This window comes from Terrapene carolina, unplaced genomic scaffold, assembly GCF_002925995.2.
Source record: "Terrapene carolina triunguis isolate 2854851 unplaced genomic scaffold, T_m_triunguis-2.0 Scaffold629, whole genome shotgun sequence".
In the NCBI taxonomy this organism is placed as follows: Eukaryota; Metazoa; Chordata; order Testudines; family Emydidae; genus Terrapene; species Terrapene triunguis.
Genome location: NW_020664980.1, coordinates 7,638,539 through 7,661,556, shown reverse-complemented (window position 1 = coordinate 7,661,556; position 23,018 = coordinate 7,638,539). Strand labels below are relative to the sequence as shown.

Below are 23,018 nucleotides of genomic sequence, written 5' to 3'. Positions count from 1 at the left end.
GGGGCAGGGCTGCACACTCCGGCAGATCAAAGCACGTTCGATATAACGTGGTTTCACCTATAACGCGGTAAGATTTTTTTGGCTCCCAAGGACAGCATTATATCGGGGTAGAGGTGTACATTTCTTGTGGTTCTCCATTTATAAGCTGGGAGTGGTGCAGGGCTGAACCTGGTGTAGCACAGCAGTTTGTGCCACTACACTGGCACCTCTCCAACCCCCTGAAGCTGGCAAACCTCCCCCCTCCCCCCACGCCAGGACCAGTGCGGGGGCTGAAGCTGGGAGCTGCACCGGGAGCCCCCCTGCCTGTACACAGCTCCTAGCTATCCCCTGCTTGTACCCTGAGATACTCCTCTACTTGCACACAGCACCTAGCTATGTCTTCCCTGCACTTGCTCTCATGCAGTGAGGGCCCCCCACCCCTGGGCCATGGAGTTTTTATAACATATTGAGGGGGGCCTTAGCAAGAAAAAGGTTTCAGATTCTGCAAATGTAGCATACTTTTAGATCTCAGATGAAAACATCTGTCTCACCCATTGCCTCCAGTGCCTCATGTATGTCTGCTGCTGTTTTTTAATTCTACAAATCTATCACCTAGGGGTGCAGCTAGAGGTTGCGAAAGGTGCAATGCAAAATTAGGCCCTGATGTTGGTCACTTATCTGCATGCTTAACTTTTCACTTGGGAGCAGTTTTATTGCTCAGGCAGCCTCTCCTCTGTGCAGCTCAGCCCTCGTGGGCAAAGGGAAGGGCAAGGCAGTGCCTCAGCCTCTCCTTTTTCCAGGCCACACTGAACTCTGCCCCAGCTGCCCGGGGACACTGCCGCCTTCCTTACATGCCAAACCCACAAAAAAAAAAAAACCCCAGCAGAAATTGGGCTTGTTTTCGGCTTAATTGGCTGGTGAGTCGCTTGTTGGCTAATTTTTGGCTCACTTCTCTTTTTTGATCGGCTCTCGGCTAGCAGGGGAGGGAGTCGGGTGCGCAGCCGGCCCACCCCTGTCTCAGACTGCAGGCCAGGGCAATCTAGTCACATAGACTGTTGGAGTTCTCAGGGATTGGCTTGATTTTTGGCTTATGATGAAAGTCAGGGTGCTTATTTACCACAGGAAAGTTGGCAACTGTGCCTTGTTCTGGCATTTACATTTTCGTGTGAGTCAGGGAGCAGGAGGCCTAGGGTGACCCTCTGTCCAGTTTTGGCCAGGACAGCCCCTTCTTTAAGCCCTGTCCCCGCCGTCCTGGCTGTTTGGGGGCAACAGTGAGCATGTCCCCCGTTTGCTTTTGCCAACTTGATCAGGGGGCAGGAGCAAACGGGACAAATGACCATTTTTGTCAAAAAAGTGGGGTGTGGAGGAACGTGCGTGTTGGGGGCGAGTGGCTTGGGCCAGCCCCATGCAGGGGGAGGGGTTCGGGCGAACAATTTGGCCCAGCCGGGGGGGAGGGGGAGCTCAGATTAGCCCCACGCGGTGTCTCCTTTTTCCTTGAAAAATAGAGTCACCCGAGTCAGGCCAGGCAGGAAGCAGCCACTGAAACCCGGGGCCCCTGGGGGCGGCGCTGCTTAGCCCCGCAACAAACCTCCTCACCGGTGGGCCGCGCGCCGCCCTATTAACGGCCCAACCACCGCCACACAGAACCCGTCCTGTCTGGCGCATGCGCACTAGCAGTCCAGCTCTTGAGCGGCCGCAGTGGAGTCTTCCCGGAAGTTCCCGCCCCCTCAAACAAGCGTATGCGGAGCCTTCTACGCCGCTTGCGCAGTAAGGCTCCTTATGGTGCGCATGCGCTGTCCCTTCCTTGTCTCTGTTACGGTGGCGGGGCGAGAAGTTCTGAGAGCGCCTAGGGGTGGAAGAGGGAACACGTCACCGTCGCGGAACCTCACATCCTAGCAACGATAGGCGTGACCTAGCCACGTCCGTGTTCCGATTCCGAACCCATCACCCCACCGTGTCCGCAAAGATGGCCGCTGCCAGGGAGAGGATACGGGCAGCTCTGAGAGAGGCGTCCCCGCCGGGCCGGGCCCTTTCCTTCCTCCTGCTGCTTGTCGGCCTGGCCTTGCCGGCCTGCGGCCTGGCGACCAATGGTGAGTGCGGGGGGGCTCCGGCACCGGCCGCGGAAGGGACTGGGGAGGCGCTGGCGGGGCCAGGGTGATGGGGTGAATGGGGGAAACCTGGGCCGGGAGGGGCGCCGGGGTCGGAGGAGTGAGGGTCAGAAGAAGGCGCCTGGGAGGGCTGCGGTGGATAAACAGGCCCTCGGGAAGCCACCTCACTAGAGGTAAGAGAAGGGCTCGGGGTGAAGCGGGGACACCTGTCGAGGCCTGGGAGGAGACCCCTATTCCGTTATTGAAATGTTTAAATCGGGGAGACACTCCATTTATTTTACTCAAGTGTGATTTAATGAGAAGTTTCTCCCCCACATCCCGTGCTAGGCCAGGTCTGCGTTTCCTGCCTTCCTTCCTCCCAGGGCTTTAATTTAGCATTTTTGAGTTCAGAAGTTTGGAAATCTGCAGCAGGTGCCCTTCTATTCCAGTATCATCATGCATGGCGAAGAACCCAGGAAGCTGTGTGCTGTGAACTCCTACCTGATTAAAATGAGGAGGATTCCTGTTGCTATGTCCCGTCTAGTGAGAGGTGTTGATGACAGGAATCTCACACAATTAACTTTACGAGTAGACTTAACATTTTCTACAGTATGGCGTTGTCTACACTGGCACTTCATCGGCAAACTTTTGTCTTTCAGGGGTATTAAAAAACCCAATGACGAAAGTTTTACTGACACAAAGTGGTGGTGTGAACAGCGCTTTGTCGGCAGGAGCACTCTCCTGCCAACAAAGCTGCTTCTGTTTGTTGGGGGTCGACGTTTTTGCGCGCCTTTTAGCGGCATGGCTGTAGCGGTTTGTTTACCTGCCCCATCCGCAGGTCCGACCGATTGCGGCTCCCACTGGCTGCGGTTCGCCGCTGCAGGCCAATGGGAGCCGCTAGAAGCGGCGGCCAATACGTCCCTCGGCCCGCGCCACTTCTAGCAGCTTCCATTGGCCTGCAGTGGTGAACCGCAGCCAGTGGGAGCTGCGATCGGTCGGACAGGGCAGGTAAACATACCGGCCCGGCCCGCCAGAGGCTTTCCCTACACAAGCGGTGATCCCAGTTTGAGAAACACTGATTTAGACCATCCCTGACGGGTGTTTGTCTAACCTGCTCTTAAAAATCTCCAATGATGGAGATTCGACAGCCTCCCTAGGCAACTTATTCCAGTGTTTAACCATCTTGACAGTTAGGAAGTTTTTCCTAACGTCCAACCTAAACTGCTCTTGCCATAGTTTAAGACCATTGCTTCTTGTCCTATCCTCTGAGGTTAAGAAGAACAATTCTTCTCCCTTCTCCTTGTAACAGCCTTTTATGTACTTGAAAAGTGTTGTCATGCCCCCTCTCAGTCTTCTCTTTTCCAGACTAAACAAACCCAATTTTTTCAATTTTCCCTCATAGGTCATGTTTTCTAGACTTTTAATCATTTTTGTTGCTCTTCTCTGCTCCAAGTAATGGAGGACACCCTTACCCTCTCCCCCCCCCCCCCCCCCGCCTTGGTAAATATATAGGTCACTCCCACCAGCTGATACATTAGATGTTTCTCACCTTGTTTCTGTTCAGCAACATCTAGTTTTAACCTGTGTTTGTTGCTTTTAATGTTGTGCATTCCAGTGAATATGGAATGCTGACAGACTGCTTTATTTAACAGCGTTGTCCTAGGCACAAAGTATGTCTTTACAATATTTTTAAAAAGTTAAATATTCCTAGAGATATATGAACACACTGTTTACATGGTGCTTTGCTGATTACACCAGGCTGTGCACAGTGTGGAAACCATGCAAATAATCATGATTATATTTGATTATAAAAATGACTGAGACTTTTGGATAAAAGTACATGGTGAAGGTTAAGGGGCAGTATGAACCTCAGATTATATAAATATGGATCATCAAACCAATCCCTGAAGTGCAACCACCTCTAGGTTAAAGCTACTACCATATGACATTGCATGACAATGCTATGTAACAGTACAAGATAAGGTGAACAATACTTTATCCAGTCAAAACTACAAGATACATTTTGGGAAAATATAATTTACATTTTTAAATAGGCTATGACTTCGGTGTTCAATCCTGACTTCTGGGAAAAGTGCCATCTTTCAGGGAAACATAAAACTGAAATTCTGGCTATAAGCACTCCCTAGGATTGTTTTGTGGCATCCATTCAGTGATCAGCATAGACACAGAAAGAAGATTTATGCTTTCTGACTCAACGCCACTTTTAACAATAACTGGGTTTTCTTTGATTAAGTTTCCTTTTAAAGAGCTGACCAGGTGTGACTCTGAGTTCACAGCTCAAAGATATATGGCCAATTGAATGATGTATGTTTAACAGGAATTTTAAACTTTGTTATTCCTTAATTTACCTGTTTTACTGATGTAAAATAGCTTGTGGGGGGAAAAGAACTCTATTTTCTAAATCACTCCACAAATAGTATGACTTGAGTTCTTAAAAGTCAAATGCTTTATACCATACATAGTAGTAACTGCTTGATAGTTTTATTTCTGAAAGGGAGGTCCATATTTGTAAATATAATTTCTGGCTAATAAGAACTTCTTGTCTTCTGCGTATATGTAGGCTTTAGGAAGATTTCATTTTCAAAACCACTCATTTTTTGAGAATTAAAAATGCGAGGATGTACAAAACTGGATAGTTCAAAGGGAAAACTAACTTCTGCTATATTTGCATTTCATTTGTTTTAGCAATTACCTCAGGGTACATCAAAATCCTACTCTATCTGGTGAGGTCACTTCCCAGTGTTAGCTGCCCAGCATATCCTGTGACCAGTAACTACAAATAGGAAACTGGATAAAATTAATTTTTTGCAACTCTTTTCTAATTTTTTCATCCAAGTCAATTCAGCCCTATTGACTTCAGTGCAGGATCCACCCATATAAATTCAGTTGAGAAGCAGACTTTTATAAGCTTCTCTCATGCAGTGAGCTAAAAAGGTATATTTTGAGGTGAAAATACAAACGAATAAATTTGTCTTACAGCATGAACAAATATCTCAAATGTAAAGTGATACACTTCAATTTATATGTAGGGCCTCCTCATGTTAGGTGTTGTGCAAACGCATGAAGACATGGCCCATGCCCTGAAAAGTTTTTACCTTTGACGACTTTGTTTTCTCGTGCCCTTTTTGACGAACTAGATGTTTTTCCAGAACCGTGCACAAGTGATGGTTCTTTCTGTCACTGCAGCAAGGTCCTCCATCCAGGTCTCCCCAAAGAGTCAGCAAGCAAGCCGGTGCTTCATGGTTTGCACCTCACCGCACTCACATATATTCGTGTCTCTGACTTTAAATACCATTCCACGTGTAGTGGTAGCAAATAAATTAGGTATTTTCTTTCACTGTGCATGTGAATAAAAGTTATAAGATATGGCATGAATTGTCAACGTCATCACTGGCTGCAGAGCATTGTTGTGTTGGGTCAGATCTCTGTTTACATTCCTAAACCAAAAAGTTGATTATAATTCAACTGCTATGCTATGAATTTTAAATGTCTTAACCACTTTAGAGCCACTAGTCAACAATACTCTGCATGTCCAGAAAAGACATCCATATGATCCTAGTACAGTATGCCACACAGTTTACTTGAAAGGACACCGTCAACTTAACTATCACAATTCTTTCTGGTTTTTTTGGTCTACGGTTGTTGCATCTAATGTAACATTATTACAATTGAAAGTGATTAATGAGCTTCTCTTTTCCATTTTGTTTTGTCCAACAACATATAGTCCGTTCCCCCCCCATTTTGTGTGAAAGATAAACAACAAGGGACAGAGAAACATTCTTAAAAATAGGAAACTGTCATTGTGAACCTCACAAAAATAGCAGGGAGATTCAGGGGTGTCTCACTTTCAGAGTAACTGCACGTGTGTTCCCCTCTGTGGTCCCTCAAGGATACCCACTTAAGGTTTCTGGCTCCCAGCCATCACCTCTCTTGGGTGGAGACCTGTGTCTGTCTCCCTCTTGCCTGGGGTTTTAAGGCTGCGGAGCTCCTCTCCTTATACAGCAATATCCCCAGCAAGCCAGTCTGCCTAAAGGCCAACACCAGTGCTTTGTTTTCTCTCTGAAGGCTATGAACAAGGTATTGCTAGCAGTTACAGGGTACCTTGCTCTTTGTAAGCAAAGATCTTTATTCTTAAGGTAAAAGAATTAAAGAGAAAACAAATATAAAAACAATAAAAGTTCCTATATGCGTTCTAAAAGTTTACCAGATGTCACTGCTCAGTCATATGAGGCCCTGGTAGGCCAAACTCTTTCCAGCCCTTCTGCAAGGGTCAGGGCCTCCATTGGATAAAAGGTCTTGCCTATTTGGAGGTTCAGAAAGAAGGCCCTGAGTCAGTTTAAATCCAGCCATTTAGATCAAAAGATTTTCCTGTTGGCTTCCGAAGGGGTGGTACCTCTCTAGAGGTGGTTATAACCTGTCTTAAGTGATTCGCCTTAAACACCCCCCACTGTTTTTAGTTCCTGGTCGAGCTGTGTCGACGCTCTTCTCCTGGAGATGTATAAACTTAATAAACATGGTTCCCAAAGATGTTGCATGGGGTTGCAATATCTGTCATAAGGAGGAGGAATTATTTTTATTGTATTTGTTTTTATTGACTAGATTTCAAGTTGATGGTGTCTCTTTAAATATCTCCTTTAAAAGAATATACAAACAGATCTAAAAGGAAATGCCTTGCACAGTAAGCCATATTTCCTCTTTTCCAATTTCTTCATATAACGTGTATTGTGCTGTCTGCTTACAAAAAGGTAAGGAATTTTCAGTGGCTATACTGACTTCCTTGTCAGACTGTCACAGTGTGTGACCTGTGTGAATGTCTCAATAACACACCATTTGATCTTACTGTAAACTTATCATATGGTATAAGTCTTGGTTGAATGAATCATCTGTTCTGATGGAATAATGTGGGAGAAATTTAGTGGCTCTGTGTATTGACTTCTTTCTTGTGACCTGTTGGCACTCTATTGAAGCCTTTAAGTGTAATGATTTTTTTTGTTTTGAGGCAGTCACATAAGATGTGACTGTCCACACCGAAAGTCTTTCATGTTTAATGCCATCAGTTACAGTGCCAGCTAACAGAAATAGGGCATTGATGGATTTCCTGGCAGAACTGTAGCTTTAGACATGGGGGATGCTCATCTTGGCATCACCAACCAAGCATTTATTTTTTTCTGCAAGTAAAAACTAAAAAAAATTCTAAAATTTATGTAAAAATCCATCACTAGTAGCAAAGGTAATAGTTTAAAGAAATAGTTTCCTTATATTTGGTAAATGGTACCTCTGTAGTCAAGACTAGATTGTTTGTGACTTTCCTTTATTTTAGAAGCTAGAAGGCTCCATGATGTCTAGCTCAACTTTGGTTAGTTGAGGGTTTTTTGTTTTTACAATTGGTTAAAGCCTATTTCATGTTGGAAAAGTTTGCCATATAAACAAAGAGTAGTTTGTTCAGCTTTAGTCCTTTATAAATGTACATGGGTCTGTGAGTAACTTGATTCATTCTACCGTTTGTATGACATGTTATTGATAAGTAATCTGACAAAAAGTGGCTAGATATTTTAGGTGCCAAAGTTTGTAATTTTCCAACATGACAAAGAACTAATAAATTATTAAATAACCATAAATAATGGCACTGTTTTAGAACATACATTCCTATGTGATTTTTGGCATGCCAAATGATTTTTCAAACTGCAGTACATAATGTGACTTTATTTTTTAAGCAGTCTCCTAATGTTTTGTGCTAGAGGTAAAATGCCATAAACATGAGCAGTTTTATGGTCTGATCCTACAAGGTGTTGAGAACTTTGATTATCTTGCACATTTAGGCCTATTAGCCATTATGAGCTTTTTTTTTCCTTAGAGGGAAATGGGATTTTCTGTAATCAGATGCATCTCAGTCCAGGACGTCATGTTGTATAGCTTATTTGGGGGGGGGGGGCGGCGTGAATGGCAAAAAACTTTTTTACCACTTGAAGGAGTTTGTCTCTGCTCTGAGGGTTTGCCAGTATACTGGCAAACGGTTTTTAGTTTAGACAAGGCCCTAAGTCAGGGGCGGGCAAACTTTTTGGCCTGAGGGCCATATCGAGTTTCCAAAATTGTATGGAGGGCCGGTTAGGGGAGACTGCCTCCCCAAACAGCCAGGCGTGGCCCAGCCCCCGCCCCCTATCCCACCCCCCCCTGCTTCCCCCCCCCCGCCGGCCCCCTCCCAACCCCCCCCCCGTTTCCTGTCCCCTGACTGCCCGCGGACCCCCCGCCCCTGACTGCCCCCCCGCTGCCCCATCCAACCCCTCCCCTCCTTCCTGACTTGCCCTCCCCCCATCCAACCACCCCTTCTCCTTGACAGTCCCTGGAATCCCTGACCCTGACTGCCCCCCACTGCCCCATCCAACCCCACCTCTCTTTCCTGACTGCCCCCCTGGGACCCCTACCCCCATTCAACTCCCCTGTTTCCTGCCCTCTGACTGCCCTGACCCCTATCCACACCCCCGCCCCCTGACCACCACCCCGAACTCCCCTGCCCTCTATCCAGCCCCACCCTCTCCCTTACCGCGCTGTCTGGAGCACCGGTGGCTGGCGGCGCTACAGCTGCGCCGCCCAGAGCACCAGGATAGGCAGCCGCACCGCCCAGCTTGAATCAGCTACGCCACCGTGCAGCACAGAGCACTGGGTCAGGCAACACAGCTGCAGAGCCGCGGCCTGGCAAGAGCTAGCAGCCCTGCCGCCCAGAGCATTGCGCCAGCGGCTCAGTGAACTGAGGCTGCGGGGGAGGGAGAACAGCGGGGGAGGGGCAGGGGGGGCTAGCCTCCCGGGCCAGGAGCTCAGGGGCCTGGCAGGAGGGTGTGGCCCGCAGGCCGTAGTTTGCCCACCTCTGCCCTAAGTGGTAGAGCTGAATAAATAGTGGATTTTTCAGGGATTTTTTGGGGGGCGGCAAATGGAAAAATTCCAAAATTTTGGTTCGTTTCAAACCAAAACTAAACTTGCCCTCTTCCCTCATTTTGTGTAGCGTCAGAGCAAATATTTAGTTACACCTGGGATCTTTTTTGGTGTTTTTCACCCTTTTTTGGTTAGATTCATTTCAAAAGAAAACTTCATTTCAGAATGAAACTTCAAAATATTTTGTTTTGAAATTGTCAAAATGAAATGGTTCTGCATTTCAGAAACTACTGAATTCTACCCGAAATCACAAATAGTTCCAGTGCTCTGAAAAATGCATTTTTCAGTGAATTTAGTATTCACCAAAAAAATTTCACTCAGGAGTATGAGTTCCATTGACTTTCACTGAGACTTGTGGTTCTAGGTCACTCAATCTTTTTTTTTTTTTTTTCTATAAAAATCCCACCCAAAATCACTTTGAATCAAAGGTTCTGGCTTGAAATGTATTGTTTTTTTTTATACAGAATGTAGAGATGCTGCCAACTTAGTTTATTCTAAACAATAAGTTTTCCAAACTCTAATTAATAATATAAATATTCTTATGACTTTGGCTTATGCCCTGAAACACAAAGGCTTACAATCTCTAACTATTAGAGATCAATTTGAGACCAAATGTGGGGGCCAGGTTTATCTGATACCTGCATCCGCAGAGTTCTTATGCCTTCCTCTGAAGCATTTGGTACTGACTACTACGACAGAGGATACTGGACTCGATCGTGGCTCTGATCCAATCTTGCAGTTCCTATGTTCCACTTCTAAGTTTTTTGTTTTTTTAGTGTAATCTATATACTTATTACAAAATTGTGATCCTGGACACTGTAAGGGTATGCTAATACAGGTGAATCGGAGTATTTTATTAAGATTTCTGCAGTAGACATGAAAACTTTTAAAAAGTAAAGTCTACTGCTGATATTGTCAGACTGATTAGTTTTGACGTGAAATATATAGAGTAATTTTATTAGTTGTACTTGGTTTAAAATCTAGTGAGTAGTGAAGTTTTGCTGACATGCTAAAAAATTGTGCTAAGTTATCCTTTGTAGCAACCGAAAGTTATTGTCACATGCCAAGGAAGTCTTTTGACAGAATTTTTCATAATAGTTTCCCTAAAACTCAGAGCACAGATAAATGCAGTTTATTGCGGCTTTCAAGAAAGGCACTTTAACGTTTTAATGTGCAGTAAAAAGTAGATCATTATAAGTCAGTCAACTTTATTTCATGTGCCATGCCTTGAACTGCACAATCATTAACGAAGAAAAATATACTACGAATAAATGCAGTGAAATTTGCTACTTTGTTAAATGGCTTGGTATGTGGTTTTTAGTACTACGTTGTAAACCTGCTAAACACTTCCATTGCAAACACACAAAAATATTGAACAGTAAAACTGCTGAAAGTGGAAATAAAGAAAAACGTCTTAATCCCTCTTAAAATATAACTTCTGTATCAGTTTTCTGTGTGCTTATATATAGTCATGTGACCTCTGCCCTGTAACATTGTTAGTGAATTCATAGTTTGACGCGTAAAGACCTTTTTACCACCAGTCATAAAGCAGGCAAAGCAACATTTTTTCCTAGACTAATTTCATTGTCTTGGCAGTTGAGCACATTTGCAGGGTGAAGGCATAGTGTGCACATCACACAAACCCAGTGCCTGTTTAGAATGTTTAGCTGGGACACCAATAATTATATAAAGTCAGATGATAATATCAGAGTGCTGATTATTTTGTTAAATGGGTCAGACTCTGGAAAAAATCAATGCTCTGGTCTTTTCAATTTGGGTTCTTGATCGTTTTAAGCCTTGTAAGCATTGACAGTGTCCTTTAGTGCTTGTGCTGCTTATACATAGCTTCAGAGCTACTTGCAAGCGGTGAAAATAATTTCTTGCTCCCTTTCTATCTCAGTCTTAATAGTGGGCTTCTCTTCTCGTTTGGATGATTGGAGGTAGGCCAGACCTTTGTTCTACCCAGAGAACAGGACAGCCCCTTCTGAGTCTTTCCCAGATTTCTCTTTTTGGGACTTTGGGTTTGAGGTGCTTTGGGCTTAGGTACTCTTCCTTCCTCCATCTGCCACCTGGGTCAAAGATCGCAACAAAGAGGAAAAAAAGGGAAGGCCAAGTCTAAGAAATGTACTGTGTTCATCATACCTGCAACCTAGAACAATTTTGTGGCTTTTCTGTCTTGCTAGGCTTCTCAGTAACTCTCAGAATTTAAATGTGTCGGAGAAAGCTGGGGACATTTTCATTATTATTTATTATTATTATTTTATTATTTATTTATTATTTGTATTACCAGAGGTCCTAGCAATGGACCAGGACCCCATTGTGCTAAGCATGATACAAAAGTAAAACAAAGAGATGGACAGTCCCTGCACCAAGGTGCTTTCCGCTAAGTATTCTGTAATACTACAGGAGTCTTGTATGTAAGACATGGGAGATAATTGTCCACTCTTGTTTGCAGTAGTGAGGCCTCAACTGGAGTACTCTGACCTGTTCTGGGCGCCACACTTTAGGAAAGATTTAGACAAATTAGAGAGTCCAGGGGAGGGCAACAAAAATGATAAAACGTGTAAAAAAATCTGAATGATAAGATCAGGTTTTTCTTTGGAAAAAAAAAAAAGTTTAATCTTGGGCAAAGAAGACTGAGAGGGGACGAGATAAGTTTTCGAATATGTTAAGTGCTGTTATAAAGAGAACTGTGATCAGCTGTTCTCCATGTCCACTGAAGTTGGACAAAAAGTAATGGGCTAATCTGCAGTAAGAGAGATTTAGGTTAGCTATTAGGGAAACTAATAAGGGTAGTAAGCTCTGGAATAGGCTTCCAAGGTGAGGTTGTAGAACCCCCATCATTGGAGGTTTTTAAGAATAGATTGGACAAACCCCTGTCGGCGTGGCCCAGGTTTGTTTAGTCCTGTATTGGCGCAGGGGCCGGACTTGACTTCTTGAGGTCTCTTCCATGATTCTGATACCTGCCTTATTCTGTTGGGATTTCCTCATCAAAAGGACTGAAAGAGGTATACCTCCATATTTGTATCCACATGTATCATCGCAGGTATCTGCATTTTTTTGTTACCACTTAAGGGAATTACGCACTTTCTTGAGATCCTTCTGGGAAAGGTGCAGAAGATGCAGTCACATGTCCTAGCCAGGACAAGGGGTCGTTTTTTCCCCCTGATCACTTACGAGAGAGTGGAAAAACCCACTCTTGTGATCATGAGGAATTCAAGAAAGGAAATTCTCAGATGAAAACAAATTTTCCTTTTTCACTGGAAAACATTGATGAAGTGGGAAACGGGGGCCCTGTAAAAGCTGTAATTTTGAGGTGAATTGTGATTCCTTGGCTGTAAATTACATTTATTAATAGATTAATTCTTCATTTCTTCTATAAGTGCAATCTTTTTCATCATTTTTGCTGACCTTCCAGATAGTGTTCATGGTTTAAGCAGATATATCATTTCTTTATGGAGTAAGTTAGTGGTGTTCTTGATTTGTGCTAATTTATATACTTCTGGTGGAAGACAGTGGTGTGACATACTGAACATTTTGTGCAATATCCTGAATTAATTTGTATTGAATTAAGTTAAACCTTATTGAATAAGTTTATTATCTTTTGGGGTTAATTGTATTAAAAATTCAAATTTTTATGTTCTACTGTGAGATTGTATGGAACTTCTTTAGCAGGAAGACAAGATTACTCTGGAAGTTATTAGGAACTTCAAAGGGCTTTTTGGAACAATACATGTGAAGTGGGTTTCCTAGGAAGTATCTGGGTGTGAGTGGAATGCAAATTCTCCCCTCCTAAGAATCTCTTCAAGCTACACCCTAGGGAGTGAGGAGTTTTGCAGTCTTAGAGGAGCAGGAAAATAACACTACAGGTGCAGGTTGAAACCTGAGTTGCAGCTTTCCTGGCCCCTAGGTGAGTGGGAATGGGATGCCAAGTGCACCTTAGGTTTCATCCTCAAGCTTTAATGTCATATTCCAGGTTCTCCAAAGATTACTACTATCTTCTAGGTAGGTGGGGCAAGTCTCAAAAACTCTGATGTTTCTGTAGGGTGTGTGTGTTTTTTTTTTTTTTAAACCCAACATTGACACCATAAGAATACGAGGCACTTTGTTGCTTTGCATATCACCTTCAATATCATGACACACACTGAAAATAAGGACAATCAAAGGTTAGTGCTGATAGTTCAGTAACTTAGATTGGTGGGTGAAGTGAAAAGAAAACAGTTTGATCTGCAGGTGAAGTGTCAGGCTAAGCTTTCAAGTTCCTGGTTTCTCTTGATTCATGTGGGTCTTTTTAAAATGAGTTATTGAAACTAAATCCATTTTTCACTTAAAGGTGAAAAGTGGTTTCTGAGGTTGATAGACTTGAGTTTTGGTTCTGTGGAAGTAAATATGAGAGACTTTTTTAAAATTTAATTTAATATTGAGATCTTCTATTCTAAATACCAGTCCAGAGTGAATTTGTAAATGCATCTATCTCTTCTTTGCCAACACTTGTGTGTGCTATGGTAGATTGGGAAATTTTATCTGCCTCTTGGGTTTTTGCCCTAATCAACTCCATCCACTTATAAATATACTAGAAGAAGTTCTTCGGAAAAGGTGTGAATATGGTATTTGAAAATATAATGAACTTTACTTACAGGGGTCTGACATTTTTAGAGTAATATCTCTTTAAATCTTGGGGTTTATACGTTGCAAGACTTGTCAACTCCACAATGAGATCTTTTACTATTGTAAAACAATGCATAGTAACCAAAACCTATATTTCAAGTCACTAAACAGTTTAACATACTAGTGTAGCATACTTTATGATCCCTGTTCCATTTTTCTCAGTTGTGAACTGGCAGAATTGTATATTCTGACTTTTTAAAATCCATAAAATTGTTGCACTCCAAAATGGACCTAGTCCATTGTGGTATGACTTCCTTGTAAAATAAGTCAAGAGACTTAGTGACTATGTTTAGATTTGTGTACAAAGAACAATAACAAACATAGAATAAATGTCTTTTCTCCCTTCCCCCAGCTACTGCAGATGCTCCTAAAAATGACAGTGAAGTGTTAAATACATCTCAGATTTCAACACCCAGTCTGCCCACTTTGATAACTACAACAAAAAAACAATCCTCCGCAACTCTTAAAGTCAATAATATTGTCACACTTGGATCAGCTATCGTGAAGGATGACCCAGCCACATCTGTTACAACTCATTCCACATCTGTTAGCCCCATTTCACAAATGGATGTGGATGCTTCTGAAGATACTAAAATTGAGGAAGAGGGTCTCCTAACAGACTTCAAAGACATACTGAATAGTTCACCACCAACAGCAAAAGAAACTATGGAGCCTGATGGGCGTGATGACTATGGCCCTTATGAGGTGACGCCCAATTCCAGATATAATACAGACCTAGATTTGCTGGAAGATGAGGAGACTGATAGCTTTGGCAGTTATAATGAGCACATGAAATCTCTTGATGCCAAGATAAAGGACTCTGTCTCAGGATTGGAAGAAGACACCCATTTCTTTTTCCACCTGGTTATTATTGCCTTCTTAGTAGCTGTTGTTTATATCACATATCATAATAAGAGAAAGGTAGGTATACTATGAAAGCGAGATGAAAAATTCCACTTTAATATTTCAAAGTAATTTTTGCTTTGAAACCTTGAACAACTTTTTTTTATAAAAACTACTTAGTTGTGCTAAGGTCTAAGTACACTTACAAACAGTATTCTGTTTTGTGATCTTAATATGCAGATCATTAATATCTGTACAAAAAAGCAAGCTAATTTAGAACAACAAGCATTTTAGGTTGGGAAAAATCAATTAAATGATAACATCAGGAATCAATCAGTTCCGTAATATGCTATGATGGAATATATGGTTTCTAGAAATAAGATCAAGGGAAAGTTGAATGAAGGTGATTGATGAACTAATTTTGGGTCTGCACAGGATTATAAACCTCAATTTAAGGAAAATTTAATCTTCAGTAAAGTGAGAATGTTCCTGAGATAGTGATAATGCTTACAATTTGAGACCATCTTTGAACTGTAGATATGCCTAGGATTTAACCCTTGCCCTATCACAACTTGATAATTAGCATGTTGGGTTACTTTTGTTTGCAGTTCTAACAAATATCTCTGACTGTAGATAATAGATGATGCAATCAGACCACTATTGACACATTTTTCTCCAGTCTAATCAGTGTTATCTTATTTCAGAATCTAAAGATATTACATGACCGCCTACATTTTATTTCAAACTTGTGTGCATTTTCTTAATGTAATGCTCCAAGAAGTTTAAATATGTTTCCCTTTCCCCGCTCTTTTTCTTTATCTCTTTAGCTAACTTTGATTATTTGGCCTTCTGTTTTATTGGATCTGAAACTAACATGGCTAACTTATAACACCATATTATGCTAAAAGCAACTGCATTGCTGAGTATAAGTAAAATTTTCAGAAATGCCTATGACACGTTTGGAAATAGGACTTGGACCAAGGACTAAATTGCTAGGTGCTGTTGAAAATGTTCATCTTGGTTTTCTCCTGTGTCAGCACAGAGACATGGGGATTTCTGTCTTCACAACTCCCATAACTACTGCTTGATGTTGAGAGTACGCAGACTTGGGTTGGGTTGCCACTTCATGCTCCTTCATTGCTGGAGAGTAGCAGCAGAAAATACTCTAGTGCTGAAACTACAGAATCTTTTCAGCATTCTCCCACTGGCAATAACAGTGTAAATTCCAGGGTATATCAGCCAAAGGTTTTTACCAACATTACCTAACACTGACTGTGCTGAAAACTTGAATGCTGTTAATACTTTTGCCATTATGGAGCTGTACCTGTGCTAGCCAAATGGTGGGAGAAGTCTTGGTGTGGACAAGAGGTGGGTTAGCAGTGAGTGGATTAGTTATGGGGAGGAATACGTGGCGAGTACAGATAGCACTATGAATTTTAGCAAGCAACTGTCATGCTGGTAGCTCTGGATGGGGCTGAGTGATTACAAATGTAGCTGTTATATTAGCTGACAAAAGTGAAACATTTGCACCACATTGTCATTTCATCTGTATCAAAATTGGTTGTGATTTCTTCCAGATCTTCTTATTGGTCCAGAGCCGAAGGTGGCGTGATGGTCTTTGCTCGAGAACAGTGGAATATCATCGTTTAGATCAAAATGTTAATGAAGCAATGCCTTCACTGAAGATAACCAATGATTACATTTTTTAAAAGCATCAATTTGCTGAATTAGTCATTTTCTTTGCCTGACTTTTTATATAATGTTGTGCAGTGTCTGCCATAAAGAGTTTGTACTGAAATGAGAGGTCTCTCTTGCCTGGATGGGTTTGAGATTAAAGCTCATGTAAAACAAAGGGCATGTATTATTAGCATTAAATTCTTTGTCGATAGTCAAGTTTCAAATCACATGTACAGAAACTAGATTTAAACAATGTATTTCACTTGTTTTTTTCCTTTATTTCATTTTATTTTGTGCATCCTTTCCTTCTGTCTAGAGCAATGCCAACAGGGCTAATATAAAAATGTGGGCATAAAATATCTTAGATCTGATAAATTGAGTCTGCCATCACTGAATCACATTAATTGTCTCTTTCTGCAAATCATTAATATGGCTCATAAATCCTGCTATCTTACACAGTTCAAAAATATTTTTTCCATGTATAGATTGCTTAGTGCTCCAAAACTTTCTTCTAGATATCTTTTGGCTAACTCAGACTCTTCTCATGTTACGCTACCTTATGTGACAAGCTTTATGCTGATATTCTTCTCTAGATGCTTCATTCAGTAAAGTATTTTACAATAATTATGTACCAAGCATGACTTGAAATCAAGTTATACCTTACATTTCTTTGGAATATCCCAGGTTTGTATGACAGTATTGCTGTTTCTTGATTACCCAAGATTTACTCTGTAACTATGCTTATGGAAACTTCATCTATCTTTTAAGATTAGTGAATTGGAAATAAGCTTCATAGTGTAATTGTTTATAAAATAAAAATATACCTAGCAGGCAAGTGCAACAAAAATTTCCCCTGAATTTTAAGGGAGTTATGGTATGTAATCATGTGGTTTCTTGTATACTACAAACATGTTAAGTCTGGGAATGTAAGAGTGATTGATTGTTTTTGATATTATCCTAAACACAAGTAATTGGCAGGTGGGGTAGAAATTAAAAGCGTATGGGTTGCCATGATCTATGGACAACACTGCACCTTGATTTAATTTTGAGAGAATTAATTTTACATGTGAATTAGGTGTACAGCAAGTTATTGGTATGTTTGGTTTTTTACCTTGTCCTATGTAGTTCAGCTATTTGTTTTTCCATGAGATGTAAAATATACAATTTCATAGTTTTCCTTTTTGTACATTGTGTGATTTAATTTTCAGAGCTGATAAATATCTAAATAATGGTGACTAAGAACCACAATTAATGACTTGATATACAAGTGGTAATGTACTGTTTTGAAAAAAGTCAAAACTTTACAGATGTTCGCATGAGAAGAGTTGTGATGGCATGATATGTTATGGGTGAAATAGTTCATAAATAGTAAATTCCTACAGTTACATGCTTTCTTTTGATAACCATAAGAAAGTGAAGCCTAAACAATATGCCAGAACTATTTTCTTGCAGTAATTTTTATCATATTTGGACTTGTTTCACGTAATATTTTGAATAATGTTTTTAAAATAAATGGGAAGAATATAAGTTTGTTTTTATAATAACTTGATCAGTTTGAACATGTTCATGTTAAGTAGCATATTCCAGTGACAGTGAATAATTTATCTTCTGTTTAGGGTTGAACAGAGCATTGCAAACTATCTTTTGGCACTCAAAACAACTGTTTTTGCCATTCATTATGTGTGGATTCACTCCATATGGAATCCTTTATATGATTATATAGGCATGGTATGTGTGACAAACCATTTGCACTTTCCAGCACCTCAGCTGCCATTCATCTCAACCAAGTCTTGTGGAGTCAGGTTTTCAATAAGTGTCACCTTGTGTAGTATCACTGTTATTTTTTTTCCAGTAGAAATGTGTAAGAATAACAAATTAGAAAAATGGTCAGGTGGGTTATTTTAAACCCACCTTAACTATAGTTTTCAGAATATGGGGGGAAGGAGAGAAAGTGTCCAAGCCATAACACTGATATGTTAAATTTGTATTGAAACAGTAACAAAATACATCTATTTTTGTTTTGTTTGTGGAGTTCATGGATGCATTACTTTCTCTTTCCATTTGAGTCATCCTCAGTTCTGTGAAGTACAGTTCTCAGCTTTACTGGTAAACCATAGCTTTAATTAGGCCTGCTATAATTATTCCCCACTCAGAAGGGCTGAAAAAACAATATCCTATTACAAGATATGCATTCTTTGCCTGTATTATAGCAAATGCTTTCTGGGGAAAATGAGATGGCAAACTAACCAGCCATATCTTATTCTTAAGAGACTAAGAATGGTGTCTTGAAATGTAAATGATTAAAACTATAACAGTTATGACAATACTATCTTTTTTCTCCAAAAATGTGCATTCCTCATTTTGCGACAGTCATTGTGATGCAATAGTTGAGATTGTTTTTTGGTTTTGCATTTAAAGTACAAGTGTCCCATCTGTTTTATGTACAAAATGTAGCTTATCTGTCCCAAATGTTCAGCACACAAATTCAGTAAAACTTGAATCTTCTAATGACTTACAAGAAAATTTGGTCAAATTCAAAGTTCTATTAATTACAAGTAGTTCCCCCTCCCCAAAACATTCTGAGCTTCATGATTATTCCTTCCCTTCTGGCTTAAGAACTACACTTTGAAAGCCAAAAATTTGCACACAAAGTGAGTTTGGTGGGTTCTCTGGGGTGGTTTGTTAATTAAACAAAACAAGTTGGTAGTCGTCCTAAATGAATTCTTATGCACTATGGTTAGCTGACAGACTAAGATTTACAATGTCTTTGGGGTAACTGATTCATCAAAGATGGTTCAAGTGTGAAGGATCAAATATGTGTGCATCTGTGTCGTCGTTCCAGTGTAAACTGCACCTTAGACTCCTTTTCAGTCCGTCATGTAACAGGCCTGGCTTCCTTCACTCTCCGAGGAACTATGTGGTCGACCTACTGTTAAACTGGATCTCTGGGCTGCAGCCCTCCTTTTTTCCCAGAACATTAACAGGACAGGCTAAACTCCATTTGGCACCAGTAAGCCCATTTGCTTTGGGGGTCTGCATTTAAAGTGACTCAAAAAGAGCATCATTAGAACAAAGTAGCATTTTATTGCCAAAAGGAACACAGCGTTTAGGAAAATGGGTTAACACAAGAGTCCTATTCCCGTTAAGCCTCTCTAGCTGTCGCTCAGTTTGGTCCAGTTTCTTCTCATCTCTGTGTTGGGGGAGAGAACATGCTGTGCCCAAGCAGGCTTGATCTCAGACCTGGGCTACACTCCACATTTAGGTTGACATGTCACGTCGCTCGGGTTTGAAAAACCTTCACCCCTGAGTGACGTAGCTCTGCCAGCCTAATCCCTAGTGTAGACACAAGTAAGTCTGTGGGAGACTGCTTGTCAGCCTAGCTGCTGTTGCTCCCGGAGGTGGTGTTCTTACAGAACAACCCCTTCTATAGGTGTAAACTCTGTCTATAGCATGGGACTTACGCCAGTGTAGTCTCTGTAGTGTGGCCATATTCTCAGTCAGTTTTGGTATCCGCCTCTGTTGGCTGACAACTAACTCACCCATCCTCCTTCCTGAGGCCCCCATTTTTAAGGTTTGGGAACCCCATTGATTCTAGGCTTCACCTTGGGAAGAGTAAACCATTCTAGCCTCAATGGAGCCAGCTAGGTAGCTGATACTTAATCCATGGCTGTCACTGTCGCTCCTTTGAAGATGCCTCTTATTTTTGCCATTGTTTAATTTCCTTTGGTTTCTCCCTTAACAGCCTCCTTTGATTTAACTCCTGGTTGATATCAAACAGGTCTACCCCTCAGATTATGTGAGATACACTTAAAAAAAAAAAAAAAAAAAAAAAAACTACACAAGTCCTTCAGTGTGCTTTCCGCCCCCCTGCCCTTGAATGGAGAGTAGGTGGGGGAGCTGAATCGGTTTATTGTGCCTGCAAGTTTGGGGAAGAGGGTTCCAGAAAGCTGGCATCCCTATGCAGGAAAGGGTAAAATTGTGTGTTGTCGGTGAGTGTTGCAGTGGTGAGGGATGTGCCTGGGTGGAAGAGTATAATGTATGTACTGTTAGATGCCCTATCTTGCTTTTGTGGTTAGATACGTATGCAACCTTTGTTCATACCCTACATAGTGTTTGTGTGTGTACTGTATGGGAAAGGGATGATTCATGGGGAAAAAAACATGTCATGTTCCCTAGCTTTCACATCATTGGGGATTACTAAAATTATTTCTGAAAGTTTATTTAAGAATTCAGTTTATTTTTTATTGGTCTTGTATTTTAACTCTGTGGGACAAGTATTATCACTGTAATCTTACTCCTCTAGCTGTCCCTTGTTTTAATCTAAGCTTGTGACTGGAGTGCTCATATTCATAAATTTTCTTTTAAAAAGGTATAGAGTCTGCAGTCTTCTCCTCTGAAAATTCTCTTGAAAGTATATACCTGAAATTAGAAACAGCATAATCTTGAACGTATTGATCCTCTAAAGTCGGGGGATGAGGGGGGTGTGAAGTCTTGAGCTGGCTGACTGACATCTTAAACTCGATACACGAACATAACCCCATCCCAGCACTATGCAGGTGACAAAGTACATTAGCTTACAAAGTATCTATAACAAAGGTTGACACCCAAATTGACACACATGTGCGCACATACCCACCCCCACCATTCTGTGAGCAACCAGGCTGGCTCTTCTAATGCAGAGATGGGAATATGTATTGACAAAAGGTGCTGCTCCTTTCCTTTAATATAGTTTAGCCTGTAATACACAATTTTCATCTTGTTTAAACTGTTTTATGCAAATATTCAAATTTTAAATAAGGCTCCTGTATATGGTGCTTAAGGGATACTTATTTGTATGTTTTAAATTCACAAGAAATTAACATGGATGTGAAATCCTTGAAGTTCTTTAATTAACATATACCGTTGGGTTTTATGTTGGGCAATCACTGGCGACATTCATTTTCAGAATTTTAATGCATTATCTGCCAGGGCTGAATAGTCATAAAATTGACAAATGCTTTAGCCTGCTGTCCTTAGAGAGAGATTTGAAAATATAAGATTAGACAACTGTTGAAGTCTGGCAGAAAGCTCTCCCTTGTTTGTGTGGCTGTTAAGCATTACAAAAACCCATTCCAATTATGATCAGGTAAGACTGGTATCCTACAAATTACAAGCCAATTAGTGGATTGCTATCACTTGCACTTCCCAACTGACAGTTAATAACTGGCACCAACTATGTTGGTCTGTGTCCCAAAACCCGGGCTTTGGAAGAGTGAATTCCAAGAAAGAATGTCCAAGACAGCAGGAATATTCTATCTGATTGTAACTGTGTATAAGGGCAGAGGTAGAAGTGGGAAAGGGGCAGAGGTACTGAATAAAAAGAGAAACTGTGAGATGACAATTTCTGTTAACTTCAACTTCAAAGCTAGACCATGACTGTACCTTCTGTAGTACTTGTTGCAGTTCCTATCCTCATTCTGTAAAAAGACAAAACATACATCTTTGTAGCGAAAAAAGATCTGTAATGTAGGCAGAAGACCTCTGCACATTAAGGAATTTTCTCTCTGTCACTTGCAATATTATCTGGACTGTTTCTTTAATTGGTCACACCTGCCTGGTGTTTGCCGTTTAAGTTGATGGCTTGATAACATAGCTCCAATAAAGGATGAAAAATTTCATATCCAACTCACGACCACAAAAGTAGTGCGTGTTTCATCCTTTGTGTAATAAAGGAACTATTTGCTGACCAGGTAAGCAGGATGGAACTGTTGCTTTCTGTTTTTAATTGAATTTGCCAGTTGGAAATTTAGTAACAGACCATCAGATATTCATAAAGTACTGAGATCAAATGGTAGAGGAAGAAACAAGCAAATTTATGTCAAAAATCTTACTTACAGGAGAAGTCTTGATGAATTCTTCCCCTGGAGAAAGGAAACTTTCTTCTATTAAGATGAATTATGACTTCCCCCAGTATTCTGATACAAGGAATAGAATTCCTGAAGAGTTTTCTTATTAAGAGTTAAAGCTCTATTTAGGAAGGTTCTCGTGCGTGATTTGATCTATGAAATGGGGAAAGAAATAATAGGAGAGTTTAAACAAATGATACATTTCACTTATAGGAAATCAGATATTTTAAAATATTTGTAGTTTAATTTTCATTTAGTACCAGTGCATGTTGTTCGGCTAAGTCACTTGTCCTTGGCTCCTGTTCAGCTGCATGCAGGGTGAAAAGAGAATGGTTTATCTGAGTTGGATGGGTTGAGTTATAGAAAACTGATTTGCAGTAAGATTTTAAAAAAGTAATGCTTCAAATAAGATAAAAGATAACAAAAATTGTTAGAGGGAGACAGACTTTGGGGAAGAAAGATTAATTTGTTGCCCCAGAGATCTGGGGTCAATTTCCAGATATGCAGTAGATTTCTTGAGTGACATTAGACAAGTTGTAGGCCAAGCTGGACAAAACGTAGATCAACATTTTCAAAAGTGCATCCAATTTTTGGTGCCCAACTGAGGCACATTGGGCCTGATTTTCAGAAGCTCCCACTAAAGCCTGTGAAGGCATCTCGTATTGAGAACCCAGACATCAATTTCTATCAGTGAATTAGTGGCCACTTCTGAAAATTTTGCTCCTTAACTCTGTGCCTCAATTTCATATTTTTAAAACCAGGGCACAAATACTTTCCTGCCTTTGAGAGGTATGGTAAATATAAATCCATGAACACTTTAAGGGCTCGGATATGATGGTGGGGTGGGGGAAGAAGAGGTGGTGTCACTGCACCAGCTAAAGAGGGGGTGTTGCTTCCCCAATTCAGGGAGAATTCACCCTCTGCATTTAGC

The 23,018-nt window shown here is 41.1% G+C and overlaps 1 protein-coding gene across 1 annotated transcript; it reads left to right on the top strand.

Annotated features, from left to right (window-relative positions):
• Nucleotides 1-1,805: 1,805 nt before the first annotated feature.
• On the top strand, nucleotides 1,806-20,574 carry CUNH5orf15 (chromosome unknown C5orf15 homolog). Its single transcript, XM_024195208.3, has 3 exons — nucleotides 1,806-2,069; nucleotides 14,035-14,603; nucleotides 16,103-20,574. The coding sequence occupies exons 1-3, from the start codon at nucleotides 1,946-1,948 to the stop codon at nucleotides 16,232-16,234; spliced, it is 825 nt and encodes a 274-aa protein (XP_024050976.2). The 5' UTR covers nucleotides 1,806-1,945; the 3' UTR covers nucleotides 16,235-20,574.
• Nucleotides 20,575-23,018: the final 2,444 nt, after the last annotated feature.

Bases quoted from the DNA above. Each gene is read 5' to 3' on its own strand.
- CUNH5orf15 (XM_024195208.3), top strand. From the start codon at position 1,946: ATGGCCGCTGCCAGGGAGAGGATACGGGCAGCTCTGAGAGAGGCGTCC. The intron at 2,070-14,034 runs GTGAGTGCGGGG...CCCTTCCCCCAG, and splicing joins CTGCGGCCTGGCGACCAATG to CTACTGCAGATGCTCCTAAA. The intron at 14,604-16,102 runs GTAGGTATACTA...GATTTCTTCCAG, and splicing joins CATATCATAATAAGAGAAAG to ATCTTCTTATTGGTCCAGAG.